General features: G+C 34.7%; 3 protein-coding genes across 4 annotated transcripts; all 3 read right to left on the reverse strand.

The window, feature by feature from the left end:
* Positions 1 to 3,104: 3,104 nt before the first annotated feature.
* On the reverse strand, positions 3,105 to 6,003 carry LOC145004818 (cellulose synthase-like protein E6). Its single transcript, XM_078963818.1, has 8 exons — positions 5,622 to 6,003; positions 5,250 to 5,553; positions 5,041 to 5,181; positions 4,816 to 4,947; positions 4,512 to 4,724; positions 4,203 to 4,430; positions 3,780 to 4,127; positions 3,105 to 3,685 (listed from the first exon to the last, which is right to left on the reverse strand). The coding sequence occupies exons 1-8, from the start codon at positions 5,957 to 5,959 to the stop codon at positions 3,140 to 3,142; spliced, it is 2,250 nt and encodes a 749-aa protein (XP_078819944.1). The 5' UTR covers positions 5,960 to 6,003; the 3' UTR covers positions 3,105 to 3,139.
* A 2,911-nt stretch (positions 6,004 to 8,914) lies between these two features.
* ALKBH2 (oxidoreductase, 2OG-Fe(II) oxygenase family protein) lies at positions 8,915 to 10,455 on the reverse strand. The gene is made up of 4 exons (XM_078964395.1): positions 10,138 to 10,455; positions 9,691 to 9,807; positions 9,421 to 9,610; positions 8,915 to 9,264 (listed from the first exon to the last, which is right to left on the reverse strand). Exons 1-4 carry the CDS (start codon positions 10,372 to 10,374, stop codon positions 9,071 to 9,073), a joined length of 738 nt encoding a protein of 245 aa, XP_078820521.1. The 5' UTR covers positions 10,375 to 10,455; the 3' UTR covers positions 8,915 to 9,070.
* A 5,412-nt stretch (positions 10,456 to 15,867) lies between these two features.
* LOC145006490 (Calcium-dependent lipid-binding (CaLB domain) family protein) lies at positions 15,868 to 17,341 on the reverse strand. 2 transcript variants are annotated; one of them, XM_078965583.1, is made up of 4 exons: positions 17,108 to 17,341; positions 16,777 to 16,896; positions 16,591 to 16,686; positions 15,868 to 16,511 (listed from the first exon to the last, which is right to left on the reverse strand). In XM_078965583.1, the coding sequence occupies exons 2-4, from the start codon at positions 16,885 to 16,887 to the stop codon at positions 16,197 to 16,199; spliced, it is 522 nt and encodes a 173-aa protein (XP_078821709.1). In that variant the 5' UTR covers positions 16,888 to 16,896; positions 17,108 to 17,341; the 3' UTR covers positions 15,868 to 16,196. The 2 variants fall into 2 exon arrangements, with proteins under 2 accessions (XP_078821709.1, XP_078821708.1); XM_078965582.1 differs by having other exon boundaries at positions 16,777 to 16,902; positions 17,108 to 17,339.
* Between the last annotated feature and the right edge of the window lie 1,804 nt (positions 17,342 to 19,145).

Genomic DNA, 19,145 nt, shown 5'->3' on the forward strand with positions numbered 1-19,145 from the left:
TTCCTCCCCAAAGATCTGACGTCACCGTAAAAATCGGAACCCAAAAATCGTAAGAGAAAGAAATAAGGGTAAATTACACGGATGGTCCCTATCGTTTAGGGTAATCTGTGTGTTTCGTTCCTAAGAACTTTTTCTAACTCGGACCGTTCTTGATTTATATATTTGTTGCACGCTTGGTCCCTATTAGTTCTAAAAAGACTGATATACCCTTGCTAATTTCTTTTTTATTTTTTTAAATTATCAATGAATATTAATTAAATATGAAAAGGATATTAATTAAATATTAACATTTGATGGATCCCAGCAGCCTATTACTACTTTACCCACCCCACCCCACCCTCTTCTTATCCAGTAAACAACCCACAACCTCGTTTTCTCCGGCAAACCACCCATAACTCTGTTTCATCCTTTTCCGACCAAAAAGCCACCTTCCTGCTTGCTCACCTCCTTAGGTGTTTCTTGTAAGATCCATAACCAAGCTCATAACTACTAATCAATTTGTGAAGAAAAAAAATCACAACCAAAACCTATATCTGATGAAACTGAATTCAAAACAAGAAAATCTGATGTAATAGAAATCACAAAACATCACACAGAATCTGATGAAACATCAATTACAATCCAATCGGTGAATTCAATGTTCTAGACTTCAAACCTTATGCCATCAAATCCAAAAAATCGCAGAAAAACATTTTTGTTATTTAGTTTCGTTAATAGATGAGAGAGGAGAAAACGAGGGAAGTGGAGAGAAGCTAGAACCAGATGAACCCAATCGATGAAATCCACCATTACCAGGCCATCTGGGTTTCAGATCTCATTCTCTTTTCTTTCTCACGATGCAGCAAACGCTCCAACCACCGAACCCTACACGCCTCTGGTTACTTTCTTCTCTCATTTTCTTTTTCTTTCTCCAGATTGATGATGACGGTGAAGGGTTCTAGGATCCAGTGGTGGACGATGACTGAAGCAGGGACTTTGGTGGGTGGTCTTTCACTTGCTGACGGTAATAAACAGAGAGATCTTTTCTCCAACATTGTCACTGGAAACCATGATCCAAGGTTTTGATTTCACGATGGTGAATTTAGGAATGGTCGCCGGTCCAGGGGTTTAAGGGCGTCCGATGGTCCGATAATTGTGGATCCTGTCGGCGATGCTTCGTCTGTCATATTTGAGCAAGAAAGAGAGAGGCAGTAGAAAGGGAGGAAGGAGATGCAACTCGATGTTGAAGTTGAAGGAGGGATAAATGATGAGATGCAAGTCGCGGTGAGGAAGGAGGAGTTAGGAGTGAGGCAGCCGAGAAGAAGGGTGAGGGACTGGATCGAACATCCAAGAGAGAGAGAGACGTAAAGGGAGTGGGTTTTGGTGGTGGACCCACATGGACTTTTTATTAAATAGTTTTTTTTAAACAACAGTTAATAAAAAATAATTCTAAAAATAATATTATAAGGGTAAAATTGTCTTTTTAAGTTAACAGGGACCAAATATGCAAAAAATTAAAATTTTTGGGATGATCCGAGTTAAAAAAAGTTTTTAGGGACTAAACATGCAGATTACCCTAAACCATAGGGACCATCTGTGTAATTTGCCCAAGAAATAAATTATGAACGATGCTTCTTCAGAACCTACAAATCAAAACATGCAAATCAAACATAACTTTGTTACCCTTCTTCATCTCCCCCCCCCCCCCCTCCCCCCCCTCCCCCCCCCCCAGCTTCTCTCTCTCTCTCTCTCTCTCTCTCTCTCTCTCTCTCTCTCTCTCTCTCTCTCTCGTAGATCGATCAGTACTTTAATTCATCTCTTTTAACAGCTTCAAGAACCCTAACCCTAGTCCTATCACACAAGTCGTTGTAGTTGGGTGAAGAAATCATCATCAACAACACATACCCATGTGTATAATCATCATGATGGTGGTGTTTCTCCCGAGTATAAATAAAGATTTAGAGATTTGAAGAAATCATCATCATCACGGTGATTCAGTTGCAACTCTTGTTGTTTCTCCCGAGTATAAATAAAGATTTGGAGATTAGGGTAAGAGATCGATGAATCTAGCTTGGTGGTGATGATGGTGGTGTATGTGTTGGTAGATATATTGGTGGTTCTGGTACAGTTTTTGGAGATAGCTTTGATGATGAAGGATTACAATGACTATTAAATGAAAAGACAAAAATACTGTTGCACTAACGGTACAAAAGTGACCGGGTAAGGTCAATGACCAATTGCACAGTGAACTGAAACCATAAGGACCAGTGGTGTGATTTTTTGTTAGGAAGTCCTAAAAATGTGATATTCTGTAAACCACATGGATCAATTGTGAAATTTTGTCTATATATAAAAGGAGTAAAACACATAAAATGTGCCTAACATCTATAGGTTCAAAAGAGTAAATCATACTCCACAACTCACCAATGTCCTACTTCGAGTGGAGGTTGCTTAACCAATCTATTATCATACAATCTAAGAATTTGTAATCATCATCTATCTCTAGTCCACACTTTCTCTTCAAGTACCGGTAAAGCCAGTTGAATTCATGAACAACTTCAATTTCTCATTTGTCACAACCTCGATCTGTTGGATTCTTTGTAACCAAGGATCTTTTTCAGGTTAAGAGTCTCAACACTTATCAGTTCTCAAATAAAATGATACCTTATTTGAATGTATTTTGTCCTACCATGAAACATTGGATTCATTGCCAAAAATGGATTGCACTTTGATTGTCAAAGTGCAATAAACAATCTTCCTTAATCTTCTTGTTGCATCCTAATTTCTTATAGGAAGTTCTTCAACCATATGAGCTAGTTACTTGCTTCTATAATCACTATGTACTCTACTTATGTGGTTGAAAGAGCAACACTCCTCTGTAACATAAACAACCAAGTGAATTCAATACCCCTGATTGTCATCACATAACCTATTGTTCTCTTTTCCAAATCCGTAGAGCTCATACCTAACCCCCGTTTTCTCTTTCGGGAACGGGACCCATGTTTGATATGATTAGTGGCTATAGGGTAAGAAGGGTGAATCACAACTCAACAGAAACAGCCTCTTGGCTATTAGTTATACATTGTCTTTTTTACGTAAATTCTTTAATAAATAACTTAAGAGTATGAGTCGTAGTAGACATATTTTTACATGTTGCAATCTACATAATGGCTATTGCACAAAATAATACAGCTAAAATAGTTGACTGGAAGGTAACAGAAGAGGGCATGCTCCCATTATCCTTACGAAAGAACATCCCTTCATATAAAGGAATGTTAATGAGAATTATCAAACCACATAAAACCATCTGTATCCCTAACTCCCTAAAATGATTAATGTCTGAATCCATAACCACCCACTTTACTCCATTAATAAAACTGAGAACATTAACGAGTGCAAGTGTTGATAAAATGTTGAACATTGGTGACGTGGCACCAAATTCCATGATCTCTTTGTTGTATCTCTGTAACGCATCTTCTTCAGAAACCTTTGATGTGATGACAAAACCAGAAGTGGTGAACCCAATTGACTTGAAGATAACATCACAGAATCCAAAAAGGTAAGAAGTTAATCTTCTGTATAACCACATTCTTTGGTCATTCCACCAACCTCTTACTGTCCCCCCTAACCAGTAAAACTCCCCTAAACTGTAGGCGTATTTTCCAACGAATACATATGCAAAAGGTAGAAACCAGTAGCTTGATAACTGTAGGTATAAATAGTTAAATACAATCAAACATATGAATGCTATTTATAGTAAAACAAAATGTAATGATTTTGAAAACCTTGAAAAGTCAAACCTTTGGGAACAGAGAGATGTGTGCGAGGAGACAATAAGAAGGGACAGAAACATAATATAGCGTAGCCCAACAATTTGCAGCCCATAAAAGGTAACAGCAATAAGAAATTTGAAGTCTCAGTGGAATTTTGTTGTGCCCGAATACAAGGGGGCAGTATTGGGATAAGAATATCTGGAAGTCACCTTCTGACCATCTTTTTGTCTGTATAAGTGTCTGTAACAGTGTAGTTGGAGAAAGTCCTAGAAATGCTTTTCTTTTTGGATTTAAGTGGACAGATCTCCAACCTCTACATTGTATGGAAAGTCCAGTAATAATATCTTCAACTGGACACCCATACTTTACTCCCATCTGTATGGATACAGTTAGATATATTCTGCAATGAGAGAGAGAGAGAGAGAGAGAGAGAGAGAGAGAGAGAGAGACCTCTTTTCCCCATTGAGTGTTGTGTTCATAGCTACAGCTTGCAAGAATTTTGCATTCGTTTTCGATCACATCAATACTTTCTGTAATTTCTTTATGATTTTGTTTCTCCCAATTATTGATTTTTGTGTCTAGGGAATAGATTCTGCCACAGAGAGTATCTCTTCTGTGAAAGCAACCACTTCCGATGTATAGACACCCCCCGTAAGAGTCCAAACTTCCAAACTCCACCTTTATCACAAGGGTAAAAAAGTCATTTACTTACATTCAGACAGTTCATTCAGTCCAAAAATTAAAGAAAAACAATCTTACGTCATTGATGACCATCAAAGCGTTGCTGTAAATATCATTTTTTGTAAGATTATCATGGTACTGTGGGAACTGTACGAATGCAATCTTTTCACTCCTTTTTTCATCCATGAAAAAGCACATGGCATCTCGTATGGATTCTGAGTTGTTTGAGTACATATCGCAATCCACATTTAGAATTATTGGGTTGTTGCTTATCTTTGATGACACTCGTATCTGTTGATTCATTTACAAATTAGTAAATCACTACATCTTCAATACATTTTCTTTTTATCATACATGAATTGATGTGCTGAATATAGATTACCAGAGCATTCATGGCTCCTGCTTTGAAGTTATGATGCCATTCACGTCTCTTCTCACGTGCCACGTATACCAAACCTGGCAAACTTTTCCCTTGTGTATCTCTTGCTTCGGGATCTCTTTGATCAATTAGTATCTATATATAAAATTTTAACCTTTATGTATATAATTATATAAGTTATGGTTTTTTTATTTATTTAATATGTAGTATGTGAAAGATACGAAGTACTTGAATAATAGCCTGATGGTCATTTTTGTTTGAACCCAAAACCCATTCTTGAAACCCTTTATGCTCTTTTCTCATCTCTTCTGTCACTTTCCCTAAACTTGTGGTGTCATCTATTCGTTTCCTCATTTCTTCATATTTATTCTGTTTAATTATATAAAAAATATATAAGTATTCATGTTATTAGTGTATTACCTATATTGGGAGCCTACCTTGATGGATGACCATTCGTTGTTGATAGGAGATGCATGAGCAAAGTAAGCCGAGGGTGAACGTGGCTCAATCTTGTACCTTTTGCAAAAGGGTACCCAGTGTTTGGAGAAACGAGAAGCTTCTAGAAGTGCATAGAACATTAACTCTGATCCACCATCATCGGAGACATAAATGTTGAGCTTTTCCGGTGGGTAATCGTATGCCATCATGGATAACACAGTGTTTATCACCATTAATGGCGGCTCTATTACTGGGTCGGCTGTACAGACAAATATGTCAACACCAGGAAGCATGTTTTCATACCTGCAAACATAAGGAGACAACATTCATATGTTGAAGATGATATTGTTAACGAGATTTGAGGAAGAGACCTGTGAGAGAGTTTTTCTTTGAAGGTATGGTGTGTGACTGGATTCCATCGAACCAACTGGGTTATGAGCCAGTAGAGGGTGAACCATAGCTCAGCCATGAACAACCCAATCCATAAATATCTTCCGGTTTTGCCCTTTTCTGGTGTGTGGGTTGCTCTATAAACGCATATCAAACATATACCCATCGCCATCGATGCTGCATAAAGCTTGAACAAGATTCGTCCCTTAGCTAGCTTGGTTTCAAATAAAGGAAAGTCGTCTGGTTCTCCCATCTTTTTGCTCTCTCTGTGTGTGACTGTGTGTGTGTGTTTTGATGTTTTATTCGGTGGTTCTGTCATGCAAGACAGGTGACGTGTTGTTTTTTTCTTCCATGTGATACAGGAGTTGGTAACATACATAAAATATAATAGTAATAAAGACAAATAAAAAGGAAAACAATAACTTATCCAAATAGAGACACGTGTCAATGAGTCATGGGCTGTGGTTGTTTGGTAGACTACCTTTGTTGTGTGGTCAATAACCTTATTATTATACACAATGGAGTTAGAATGGATCCAAAAGTAAACAACGGCCTTTGTTTTGTTTTGTTTTGTAATCAAAGTTGCTTTTGTTGACTACTAAATACATAAAGACAAACTTGTGTCCATATTTTTAAATCGTAAGTACAATCATATAATTGAGAATGTCTTTGACAAGATAATATATCGAAAACACAAAGGTGAGATAATATATTGAAAACACAAAGGTGTAATAGAAATAAACTGAAGTAGGATGATATAATACAGGAACTTGCTTTTAGTGTCTAACTACTAATGGAGTTGCTATTTTTGGCAGATATTGTTTCCATAGCACTCAAATTAATCTCATTAAATGAATGCTCAATTTGTAATCCAACTAACAGTGTTTCCCATGATCTACAACCCGGAAGAACATTCTTTCCCATCATTTCAGTAAGCAAATTCATTGCTTTTGAAAATAATCCATTCTTGCACAACCTGCAAACAATTTCATCAAAAGTTGCAGGCTGAGGCACCATGCTTTTGGACACCATCTCTTTCAAGAGATCTAAAGCTTCTGACATATCGTCTTCTTTAACCATCCTATCAATCATTATATCATATGTTCTTGAGTTCACAAAAACACCCTTTCCTCTCGCAAGTTTCAAAAAGTCACTTGCTTTACTAACTTCTCCACTCTCATAGATAGCACTCAGTAGTGTATTGTAGGTGATTGTATTGGGTTTGCACCCGATTTCCTCCATACTTGAAAGCATCATGATTCCATCGTCAAATTTATTCTGTTTACACAAACCATTCACGTACACATTGTAAGTGTTAATATCAGGAACCAAACCCATTACAAGCATTTCATCGAACAGTTGGTCTACGCCTTCATAGTCTCTTTCAGAAATCAACCCATCCATAACCATGGTATAGCAAATAACATCAGGCTTAAAGCCATCGGATTTCATTTCACTCAACGCCTCCAATCCTTCCTTGCCGTTTCCTCTCCTCACCAAAAACCGAATTACGTTCACCCAATCTGCTCTGTCAAGGCAAAACCCTAATTTCTTCATTTCTTCAACCGAATCGATAACTTCATTACGTTTGAGATCGTTTTGCTGGCACAATGTCAAGAGTATCAATGAAAAACTCCCGCGATCAATGTCAATTTCATGATCGACCATATGATACAACAAACTAATCGCATTTTTTGGCTTTTTGAATCTACAAAGCGCTTTGATTAATATACAAAAGCTGGATTCTTCAAGACGAATGTTCATTAACCTGCTTTTTAACAGAACCTGTGGCACAACTTCAAGGCCCTCTTTTCGCTTACACAAAACCGAGAGCAAACAATTGAGCGAATCCACAGTAGGGGTACACCTAAAATCAGGTAATCTAAAGAAAAGATCAATTGCTTCCTGAAACTCTTCGTTCTCACCGTGGAACTCGATTAAATCAGTAAAAATCGATTCGGGCGTTTCAAATTTCTCGTCTTTCTCGAGGTGGCAGAGGACGGGAGGAATGTAGTGGGATTGAGAGGTTTTAATTAGGGTTTTGATGACAAAATGGTAAGAAATTGGAGTTGGGTCGCAGTTGTAGAGAGCATAAGAACTGATGAGAGTCGAGAGGAGATTAGCCGGTGATGATGACGATGATGAAGCTTGCTGTCGAAGGGCTTGCATTGCGTGTTGTTGACTTAGTTTCTCGTGCCACCGGGCTTTGTAAACTGGGTGTGGCCATTTTCTTCTTTTTCTGAGATAATAGTTGTGATATTTGCTTCGCGGAGAAGACGACGATAATCTGAAGGAGAATAAGAAGAAGAATTGGGATTTGGGGATTATAGTGTTGCTGCAGTTAGACACTGATTTTAACATCAGAATCCAAAGATCTTCAGAATTCAGAATTCTGATAGCCGAGACAAACACACTGGCATGCAACGGCTGAAATATAGAAATAAATCCTGAGAGTTTTTGTAAGCCTTTATTCAACCGACGGTTATAACAACAAAAGAAAAATCTAAGTTTATTTATCTTTTACAAAATAGCAATTTTATACAAAATAAATAATTTTGGATTTGTTTTTGACATTTCAGACGGAAAAAAATATATTTTGTGCATTTTTTTCTTTTGCAAATAACTTTTTTCAAAATATTTTCTTTATTTTTCAAATGTCTGTTTCAAATTATCAAATATTATTGTTTTTCAATCAAATTTCTTATTTTAAATAATTGTATCATATATATATATATATATATATATATATATATATATATATATATATATATATATATATATATAATTTACATTTGCTACGTGTTTCTTTAATTTTTTTTGTTAAGAGTATAGTAAAAATAAATTATTTTTTCGAAGTTGTGGAATTATTTATGGGATTTCTGACTTTTTAAATTTTAGAGTTTTTTTTCCACTGTGAAATTCCAAACCAAATGACAATCCAACATTCAAATCTACACGTCTCCCAAGTAATGTAAGTAGCAAAATAAACGAATCCAATATACATTGTTATCGCGTTAGATTACATTTTGAGTTTTTTTTCTTAGCCTATCTCTCTGTATTGAAAATTTTCTTCTCTTAAATACATTTTATAGGTTTATTGGTTGTGATTGAATTATATTTTAAATACATTTTATTGGTTTAACCATCTTAAATATATTTTAAAATAATGACAAAGAAAGAAGTATCTTTAGAAACCTTCTTCAATAAATAACTTATATTTGAAAGAAGTAATAATTTAATAACTAAACATTTATTTTCGACTATTTAAAGCATATTTATAAAACCTTATTAACTTTTTTTTAATTGCAAATTAATCTAATCTTACACTACTCCAAAACAACACAATGGAATACATCTCCATTCTTGTTTCTACATCCCTTTCAAGTTTCAACAAAACAAGAGTGTTTACACTTTACACAAGCATTCCTATTTACATAACTCGCCTGAATGTGAGATTAACTCGTGTAGACCCCGCTTTTAACCGTTTAGGCACTGAATGAAGCCAGTCACGTTGTGTGTTACCCCTCATCAGTAACAACGAACCATGCTTCAAGTTAAAACTATATTGCTCTACACCATTACTCTTCTTCAATCGCTTGCTTGGAGGCTCACCCTCAACTTCACCTACACACACACACACAAGCCCGATAAGAAAAAAAAATAAATAAATAAAAAATAAATAAATAAATCTCAAAGCTAGTTTATAAGCTACCATAATGGTCTCGTTGAACATTACATTGCAATAAGTTCAAAAAATAAGCTAGTTTATACAAAGTGTACCTTGAGATTTCTTATAACTTCTCTTTTTCAACAAAAAGTCACGTTCACATCCAAAGGAGATTGAGGCGATTTCTGGATTGTCTCCATAAAGCTTCTCATCATCAGCATGCCACCCAACATAGTCATTTCCACTGTTGTATCTGTTTAAAAGTAAGCTGTTAAAATGACTCCCAGGAAAGGCTTTGTGTACCTACAACCCAAATCATATCAAGTTCATCAATCCGCATCATTTATAGCTTGATTCCATACATACGATCATATCATTTTTACCTCATCCAGAATCTCCTTCAATGGTGGAAAATCATCCCAAGAATGTGCATCTGGTTTATATCCACTGTAACTTAGTTCCTTCAAGCCTTCAGTTGCAATGTAGCATACATCTCTAGGCTGTAGAGAATATTAACAAGTTTAAGTCGGATATGGGAGAGGAAAGCTTCAAGAACAGATGAATCTAGTTTCTAGACTCCCAATTTTCGAAGTTGTAAATACTTGTACTGTAGGAGCTAAACAATTTTTACCAATTTTGAAAATAACTGGCTCAAATGCAAAGAGAGTTCTAGAGAAACAAGGGAATACAAATCACGATACGTTATCTAAGGAAACACATTCGGTATTCATGATACAACTATAGACACGATGATGAGCTAATCGTTAGTAATCTGTTGGTGGGTGTAGAGGAATGAAAGTGAAAATTAGGAGTTGAAAGGGTTTGTTTACCTGGACACAAGGCTTACCGAAGACGCGAATGGTAGGTCTTGTCCATGGGATGTGTTTATTGAGATAGTGGAGATACCCCCATGACTTTTCCGGCGTCAGAAAACGGGGAAAGTATACGATGTCGCTCCCATTTCCTAAATCCGTCACCTTTCCACCATTTAAACCGTCGTTAGGGTTTGAATTAGGGCTTTGATGGTCCGTGAAACCAGAATCTGGTATTAGCGTCTGCTGCTTCATCACGAACGCGATCCTCGATAACCCTCAACGAAAGAGGGAGGAATTTGTTTTGAAATGTAGCAAAAATTGTTGCGTACGGAAAAATTTTGTTGTTTACGAATCATCTCCCTTATTGATTACGATAATGTACTTTGAATTGTTATGAAATTAAAATAGTTATTATAATGTATGTTAATGAATTTAAAATAGTTATGGAAATGTATTTTTAATTGTTATGTTTCCTATGGTGTAATATCTATATATTCTATATTTTTATGTATTTCCTCTTAACGCGGGTCATAATCTAATTTGTTTTGAAATTTATAATTTCGGATTGTTCTTTTCCCTCCTCGTACCTTCGACATGCTTAGTTGGAAAAAGATAACCTAAAAGACGATTCATTTTACTGTATAAACATTCTAGTTAAAATTCGAAATTTTTTTATCTTAACACTCTAGTTAAAATTTGAAATTTTTTTATCTTAGGAAATTGCATTGTTTTCCATCTAACAATTTTCCACCTGATATTTCATACCATATAGTTGTGATTTCATCTACAGCTATTTTACTAATAAATACATGTAAACCCATCTTAAATGTATTATAACTAGAATATGAAAGAGACAAATTACTTATAAAGTTTTCAGGTGAATGTTGTTCGTGGGTCATTAGAGAGAGTTGGGAGAATTTTTTGAATTTAAAAATGTTAAAGTTAAGGTGATATTTGGTTTACGGAATGTTTTTGAAGGAATTAGAATATGTTAAGAAATTGGAATATGCTAGGAATTTGAATCAAATTCTATATTCTGTTTGGTTGGCGGGAATGAAATTTAAATCCAATTTCATATTATGTTTGGTTGGCATAAAATGAAACTGAAATAATATAAAATAACAAAATTGTCATTTTTTGTTTATTTTTACTTTGTTTTAAAACTTATATGTGAAAGTAGATTATATAAATTACAAAATTAGTAAATGATGGTGATGGTGGCAGTGATGTTGACGGTGACTATAGTGGTGATGATGTCTCAGAGGTGATGGCGGATAGTAGCGAAGGTAATGACAATAGTGGCGGTAGTAATTGTGATGGTGATGGTGACAATCATGAGTAGTGGTGGAGGTGGCAATGGTGGTAGTAACAGTGGTGGTGATGAAGGTGGTGGCGAAGGTGTTGGTGGCGGTGGTAGAGGTGATGGCAGTAGTGGTGGCGGTGATGGTATGATTGCGATGGTGAATGGTGGTAGAGGTGGAAGGTAGTGTGGTGGTATAGGTGGTGATGGTGGTGGTAATGGGTGGTTGTGGCGGTGGTGGGTGGTGGTGGTAGAGGTGGTATGTATCGGGTGGTGACAACGATGATATGTGGTGGTGGAGGTGGTGGTGGTAATAGCGGTGTTGGTAGCGGTAACAATGGTCGATGTTGGTGGAGGTGACGATGCTAGTGGGTGGAGGGTGGTGGTAGTGAAGGTACTAGTGGTGGTGATGGTAGGTGGCGGTGGAGGTGATGGTGGGTGGTGGTGGTGGTGGTGGTGGTGGTGGTGACAGATCAGTGGCGGAGCCAGAAATTTTGATACGGGGGAGCAAACACCATCAATATTCAAAACATTATACAATCCCTTTAGTCAGGGTTACAATAACTTAGATCATGTTTACAAATTAGTTATTTTATATATATAAAACAATTTTTTTGTGGATGTTGTAGTACCCCCAACGCCTCATGTAGCTCCACCACTGTGACAGATGGGTTTCATATATAGTGTTAAAATTAAAATGGGTAATATGGTAACATTCAACATTCTTATTTGAAATGAATTTTAATTCCTTAGGTTTTTTGATAGAATTTATTTTCTCTCGTTGAAAGGAAAATTTGACTCATTTAGGAATCAAATTCCTTTTGAAAGCTTGAACCAAACAAAGGAAAATGATAGAATTAGATTAAAATTCCTTTTAATTTCAATGGATTCCAGCAAACCAAACGACACGCAATGTTATTTTAGAACTGTAGGTTTGTATATTACCGCTCCATGGACATAGGCCCCGATTCACAACCCATGTATATGAGATTAGAGCTGGGAGGCATGAAATTACAGGTGAATAAGTGATTACTCACCTACGATTTGTGTGATTATTTTCGGAAAAAATGCTAATTTTGCGAAGTCATTAACGAATATGGTTGTTTTTATAAATTCTTCTTTTTTATAATTAATTTATGAACCAATAATTTATGGCTACCAAACAAGGGACAGATGATTTTACATAAGAGATTAATGTTTTGAGGCTCTAGTAGAGAGTCGCGGACCGGTGATTTTACATGAGAGATTAATGTTTTGAGGCTCTAGTAGATAGTCGCGTTATGCAGCGAGAACCCATTTATTATAATTAATTTAGGAATAACTCAATCTATTGTATTAAATTCTTACAAAAAAAATCATTGTATTTTTTTTGTATGTTTAAACCACTTTATCTTTTGAATTGCTTAAATTTAATTTAGGGCAAATCTCATAAAAACTTAATCTATTAGCATTAAATTCTTACAAAAAATCATTATATTTTTAGTACATTTAAACCATTTTATTTTTTGAATTGTTTAATTTAATGAGGTAACAAGCTAGCCTAAACCAAGGGCTTTCATTGATTATTTGGTCTTAAAATAAGTGACATCTAATAGTGATGTGGCGACATAAAATATGGTTGTATTGAGCATATCACAACTAATTAATAAGCTAGCTTATTTTTGAGTTTTTTAAATTGTCATGTTTAGCAAGTTGAAAAGTAGTCGATAAACTATTTTATAAGCTATTTTTTTCTAAATGCTACTTAGACTAGCTTTTCATTAGTTTTTTTTTTAAAAATTTCCCGAATACAACCTTAATTAATTATTAAAAGTATATATTTCTTTAAATGTCATTTTATATCTTCTAGCTATCTTATCAGTTTGTTTTTACCCAACGTTATTTTTTATCAGTTAGCCTTTTAGCTACCGGCTAGCTTTTCAGCTAGTCTGCCAAACATAACCTAAATATGTACAATGTATAAGAAATTTGCCCCTCCTACTCTAGTTCTTCTTGTTTTCGTAGAGCTTCTTAAACGGGTTTCCTCTCTTTTCCTTTTTCTTCTGTTTCAAGCTCCATAAACAAATTAGGTGTAGATGTGTTGACATACAAGGATGTGGACTTCACGAACCAAGGAAAACCTAGGCCACTTGTCATCGGTGCCTCCATTATTAGGTATATGAAATTCTTTTTTAAATTCTTGTTGTTTTTTGTAATGTTTAGTCACATTGTTCGTTTTTTCTGTAAAATCCTTCAAAAGATTGTATTTTTATGGATTGATGAGGATTTATGTGTTCAATTGTATAAAGACAATGTTGTTGATTTGGACAATGAGAAAATGAATGTGTACAAGGAAAATATGGTCTTGTCTAATGACAATATGAACCTTGAGAAGGAGAGCATTGACATGGAGAGGAAACTAATGAAACCTGAGATGCTGGACAAAAATAAAGGAGTGATTTCTTCATGGTTAATCTTCTATTATTTGTCATTGTTGTAATTTTCATATTCATTTGGTTTTTAATGATGAAATGTGCGAGTTACGTTTATGTAATTGAATTGGAATGGAATTTTAATATGGTCATATATCTATTATATCAATGTATTTTAATGTGATTTGATTATCAATAAGGATTGTACTTTTAGACATTTGAAGCCATTTATAGCAACATACTTAAATGGGCATTATAACATTAAGTTAAAATGGTTCAAAAAGAGCATTTTTGGACAAAAAAGGGTTGTTTTGGTAAGAGGTCAAATGGTTAAAAAAAAGTGAGTGTTTTGGCATCAAGTAAAAATGAAGCAAAATGAGTATTTTTAGAGCAACTTATAGCAACATACTTTCATATTTTTAAAACGACAAAAGCACACACCCTTTAATTCTACATCTTTTTCCACAACGCGACTTGAAACCACAACCACTTGGGGAGAAACACCTTTCTTGTACACCTTGATATCCCTAGTCCCAAATTCCTTTTGGTAATGCACTAACATAGTTCCATTTACGAGGCAATCTAACATGATGTAAAAATGATTCAAAAGAGCAAAATGGGACTATTTTGGCAAGGTCAGTGGTAAAAAAAGATTATTCTAGCAAGGTACTAGTCATTTTTTTCGGCCAACACCATCCATTTCCACCACAACTGCCATCATCCACCTCTAGCAGCACCACATTTCATCACCACAACCACCCATCACCACCTTTCACCACCACCACCACAAAGTAAGTAATCTAAAATCAACTTGAACCCACAACAAAATCGATTCAAACTCACATTCAAACCTATAAATTGATTTAACCCTCCAATTAGTTCAAATTAATATTAAAAAAGAAATGGGAGAGGTAGATGTGGTGGTAAGGTGGTTTTCACAAACTAGCAGGAGAAGCAGAAGAGCAGACAAAGATATGAGCATAGTAGGAGGGATGTTGGCTTTTTCATCAGAGAGGAGAAAATAGAGAATGTTCGCTTTGCAATGTTTTTAAAAAATGAACACGTAAATGGTGTTTTCTTTCTTCTTTAAAATCGTGTTTGTTAGAGAGTGGTCGGAAAATTGATGATAACCAGAAAAGACAAAAAATGATTAAATGTGTACAAAACTTAGTTTAATGATAGTTATTTTATAAAAATGTAAGTATAATTGTGTTTATTGAACAACATATATGAGTTTAATGATTTTTTTTTTTTTTTGAACAGGTACACCGGCTAGACCTACGATAGCCGGTCAAAATGGTATTTTTTAAAAAAAAAACAAATATAAGTTTAATGATAATTCATGTACCAAAAAAATAACCAAAAACGTACAAAAGTAACGCAGCCATTTTCCTATAAGCAAAACTAGAAAGCCGGTATATACCTAGATATAAAATTGAAGCGTACACTATACTATTGGTTTTAAACATCCATATATATATATATATATATATATATATATATATATATATATATATATATATATATATATATATATATATATATATATATATATATATATATATATATATATATTGTTATATGATAAGCTCCTTTGTTTCGTCATTTTGTGTAGCTAATAGTAGTGGAGACAAGTTGGAGTAAGGAGCTATCAAATGTGTAATTCTTAGATATCCTTTATATTAGAAAACATCAAATGTTTGATATGGATTAATCTTCTAATAAGCATTGGACCCTTATGTATCCCACCTAGCAGGTAATTGTATATCTTAATTACACATCTCACATGATACTACTATAATAAATTTTTGTGAGTCAACTCAAAGCCAAAGGTTACTGCAATAGATTAGTTATTTTTGGATTATCAAGATGACGACCGACACAGATTTTAGTCTTTTAGTCCTTTAGTTTTTGTAAGGGACAAAAGTCTGTCTTACAAACATCAAACAAGATGAGACAAAACATATATAATAAATATATTCGCCAACAATTTTAACATTAAACTGATTTCAACAAAAAAGAGAAAGATGCAGATTTCTATGAACAATATTAAAATATATTCACTACTCTAGACAAACAGTGTTTATTGAGATGATCAACACTTAATTAGTTGATCAATTTGAAAGATGATTACTTCATTTTACCTAATCCCAAGTTCCCATTGACCAAAGTATATTACTTGACCAAGACAAAAACACTAAGCATTAACATCCTACTTTTGTTCTAAACAAAGCTTCAGATTTAGCAAAAAGAACAATGGATTATGAATCAATTTCAACACTTAAAATCCTAAACTTGTACTATAATCATCATCAGATCTTCATAACCTGCAACAGCAAACACACCCATATGGCCTCAAATATTTATACTACTTGGGATTTGGGAGGTAACAAAGGAACAGGAGGCTTCATGAACTTGAGCTTCAACTCAATCTCCCCAGATTCCACTTCACAAAGCCTCAACCAAACATCTTGTACAACTTCACCCTTCACCCAATCAATCGAGCTTTCTGCAACTAAACAATTATCAGTCTCAGGGATCACCTTCCTCAATACTGTTCCTTCCTTTGAAACCCCTAAAATCTCCCTCAATCTTGCTGCTGTCACCAATGGCTGAATGTTCACATGAGCATGTCCCATCTTGTCATCAGCCTTGAAAACGTCTTTATCAAACACTTCCTGTCACAAAGCAAACGCATAATCTGTAAGAATATAAGCATATAAATGTGGAATGAAGTTTGGAGAATTCAGAATTTACCAAGTTTAGAACTTCAACAGGTTCTACAAGCGAGAAAGTCATCTCTTCATTCCAGACAGGATTCAAGCAACTGTTTACAACCTTCGTCTTTGCCGTCTGCACATTACATAGAACCAAATTACCCAAATGTTGGAGTTTGACGATGATTGAAAGCAGGTATGAATAACTGTATATTTGAAAGATAACCTGATTTCCGAATTTGACGATGACATAAGGATCACTGGTTTTGAAATCGCGGATTACAAGTTTCTTGCCTCGAACTACGATCACTTTTAAAATCCCAATTGGTTCTCCCATATATATGACCTGCAACTGCAAAAAGAAATATTGTGGAGCCCTAATTGGCTAATTGTACAAGCAGATGGAGTATTTGAAGTATGATATGCAGAGAATGCGAAAATATTAACAACAACGGAAGTTATCCAGAAATTAGCTTGGCTAAAATCAAGCTAATAAGAAAAGTGAAAAATCCATTGACTACATATGAGAAGAATATATAAAGAAGGATGATAGTCACCTGGTTTTAGCCTTTTAGGTCAGAATACGACTGGGTTTGGTTCTGCCCTCTTTCCTTTTTTGTTAGGAATGGGTTTTTAAGAAACGCTTTGTTTGATTGAGAAAGATGAAGCAAAGACGAAGGTCGTTCTACATTAGCAGCTTACAAGTTACAAGGTCTTAGTCGATGGAGGTACTGGTTATATCTGGAGTGTTTCAATGGAGTTTGACTGACACGTGTCTTACTTATGTCGCGGACCAAATCTAGTCAATGAATTGGAGGAGTAGTTTTCTGTTTAACTGTTGTAGGTCGTGTATGATGAGTCTAGACGTCGATTCTGACGAGGTCCAAAACAAATTGTTTGGTCATCACATTGACTGGTTTAATTTGATCGAAACCACCAATTATTCCAACCGGAAGAATCAATCCCGACAATTTATTAGACTAAATTAACGACCGAGATTTGATTAAAAACCAAAAAAAAAAAAAGAATGTGGTGGCACAACAATGATTTAGAAGGTAATCAAAAATTTATTTTGCACATGATTTTTTTTATATATTATACCAATAGATTTAGGAAAAATAACTTTGGCGTTTGTACTTATTTGATCAATTTTTTTTTTTTTTTTTTTTCAATATACTATCGAACTTGTTGTTTGCGTTCACCATAACCCTTTTGACCTGTGATAGCCTGTCAAAGGGTTATGGTGAACACAAAGAACAAGTTCGATGGTATATTGAGTAAAAAAAAAAGACCAAATGAAAACGAACTCAACAGTTGGTTACCCTCTTGAATCATTTTTCCTGAAAATTCAAATGAAATTAAAGTTGCAAAATTATCAAAGATTGTAACCTTCTTTGGCACGTATATGAAGAGCGTTTCAAAGGGGTAACCTTGTTAAAACATGGTCTACGTTATGCTTATTGTGGTTAGCTGTCAGCACCTCTCTGCAAAAGGATATGACTGTGTATGAGAGATATATTTATCAGCATAAACATTTATCTCAAGGTATATTATGCTGATGTATCTACAAAAGCAACATGATATTGTAGATATTGATATTGTATCTTATCCCATGAATTCGATCTTAAAGCTAAGTAAACTCAAAAATCACACCGTTTAACTCAAATACCCAATACCTATTATCATTAGTGAATCTGGATTACTAGCCTTCACACATGCCAATTTTGTTCTTTTTCTTCTACAAGCTACGACGTTTCTTCTCCATTCTCAATTTCTCGAACTTAAATCAGTGAATCTTTGATTAACGATCATGATTCTAGCCTCCTCCATTCTTAGCTTCTCCTGTTCTCCATAACAACATTATGATAACTCCTCACTTCTCATGATTTGTAGTTTTGTAGGCAAACTCCATTGTTCAAAAATCAAAACATTACAATCTATGAATACGATCGATTATTAGGCAACATTTTGATCTCTGAAGGAAAGATCGATTATTGTCATCTACTCATCTGATTATCTATTACTGAAGGTAAACTCCATCAGTCCATTATTCAAAAATTTCTGATGTTTCCCAAACTTAAAGCTCATTGTTACTGTGTTACGTTGCAATGATATTTTATATTTTCAGTTATACTTTGTGAATTATTCATTGGTAATTGATTACAAGTTTACAATATAGAATAATTGTATTCTCAATCCGTTTTCTCTTTATTTTTAGTTTTTTTTTTTTTTTTAGATTTGATCTTTCCAATTTCCATTATCTTGTATACTTCTATTCTCAAATCTCAAGGCAGCAAGCTACATGTATAATCCTAATTCCTAATCCATCTTGGTGATTGTTCAATGTTGATTGTAAAACACACACACGCACACACACACACACACACACACACACATATATATATATATATATATATATATATAAAATTAACTCCGCCATTCTTAAAATTTTTTAGTTTATTAATGTCATTATGATACATAGAGAAAGGATGAAGGTTCATAACATTAAATATAATAAATGTAAAAAGATCCCAAATTGTTGATTTGCTTAGAGCCCCCAAACTTGTTGAGCCGTCCCTGTTAAGTCGCATAGCC

The sequence above is a fragment of the Lactuca saligna genome, chromosome 7, assembly GCF_052625555.1.
Source record: "Lactuca saligna cultivar CGN05327 chromosome 7, ASM5262555v1, whole genome shotgun sequence".
In the NCBI taxonomy this organism is placed as follows: Eukaryota; Viridiplantae; Streptophyta; class Magnoliopsida; order Asterales; family Asteraceae; genus Lactuca; species Lactuca saligna.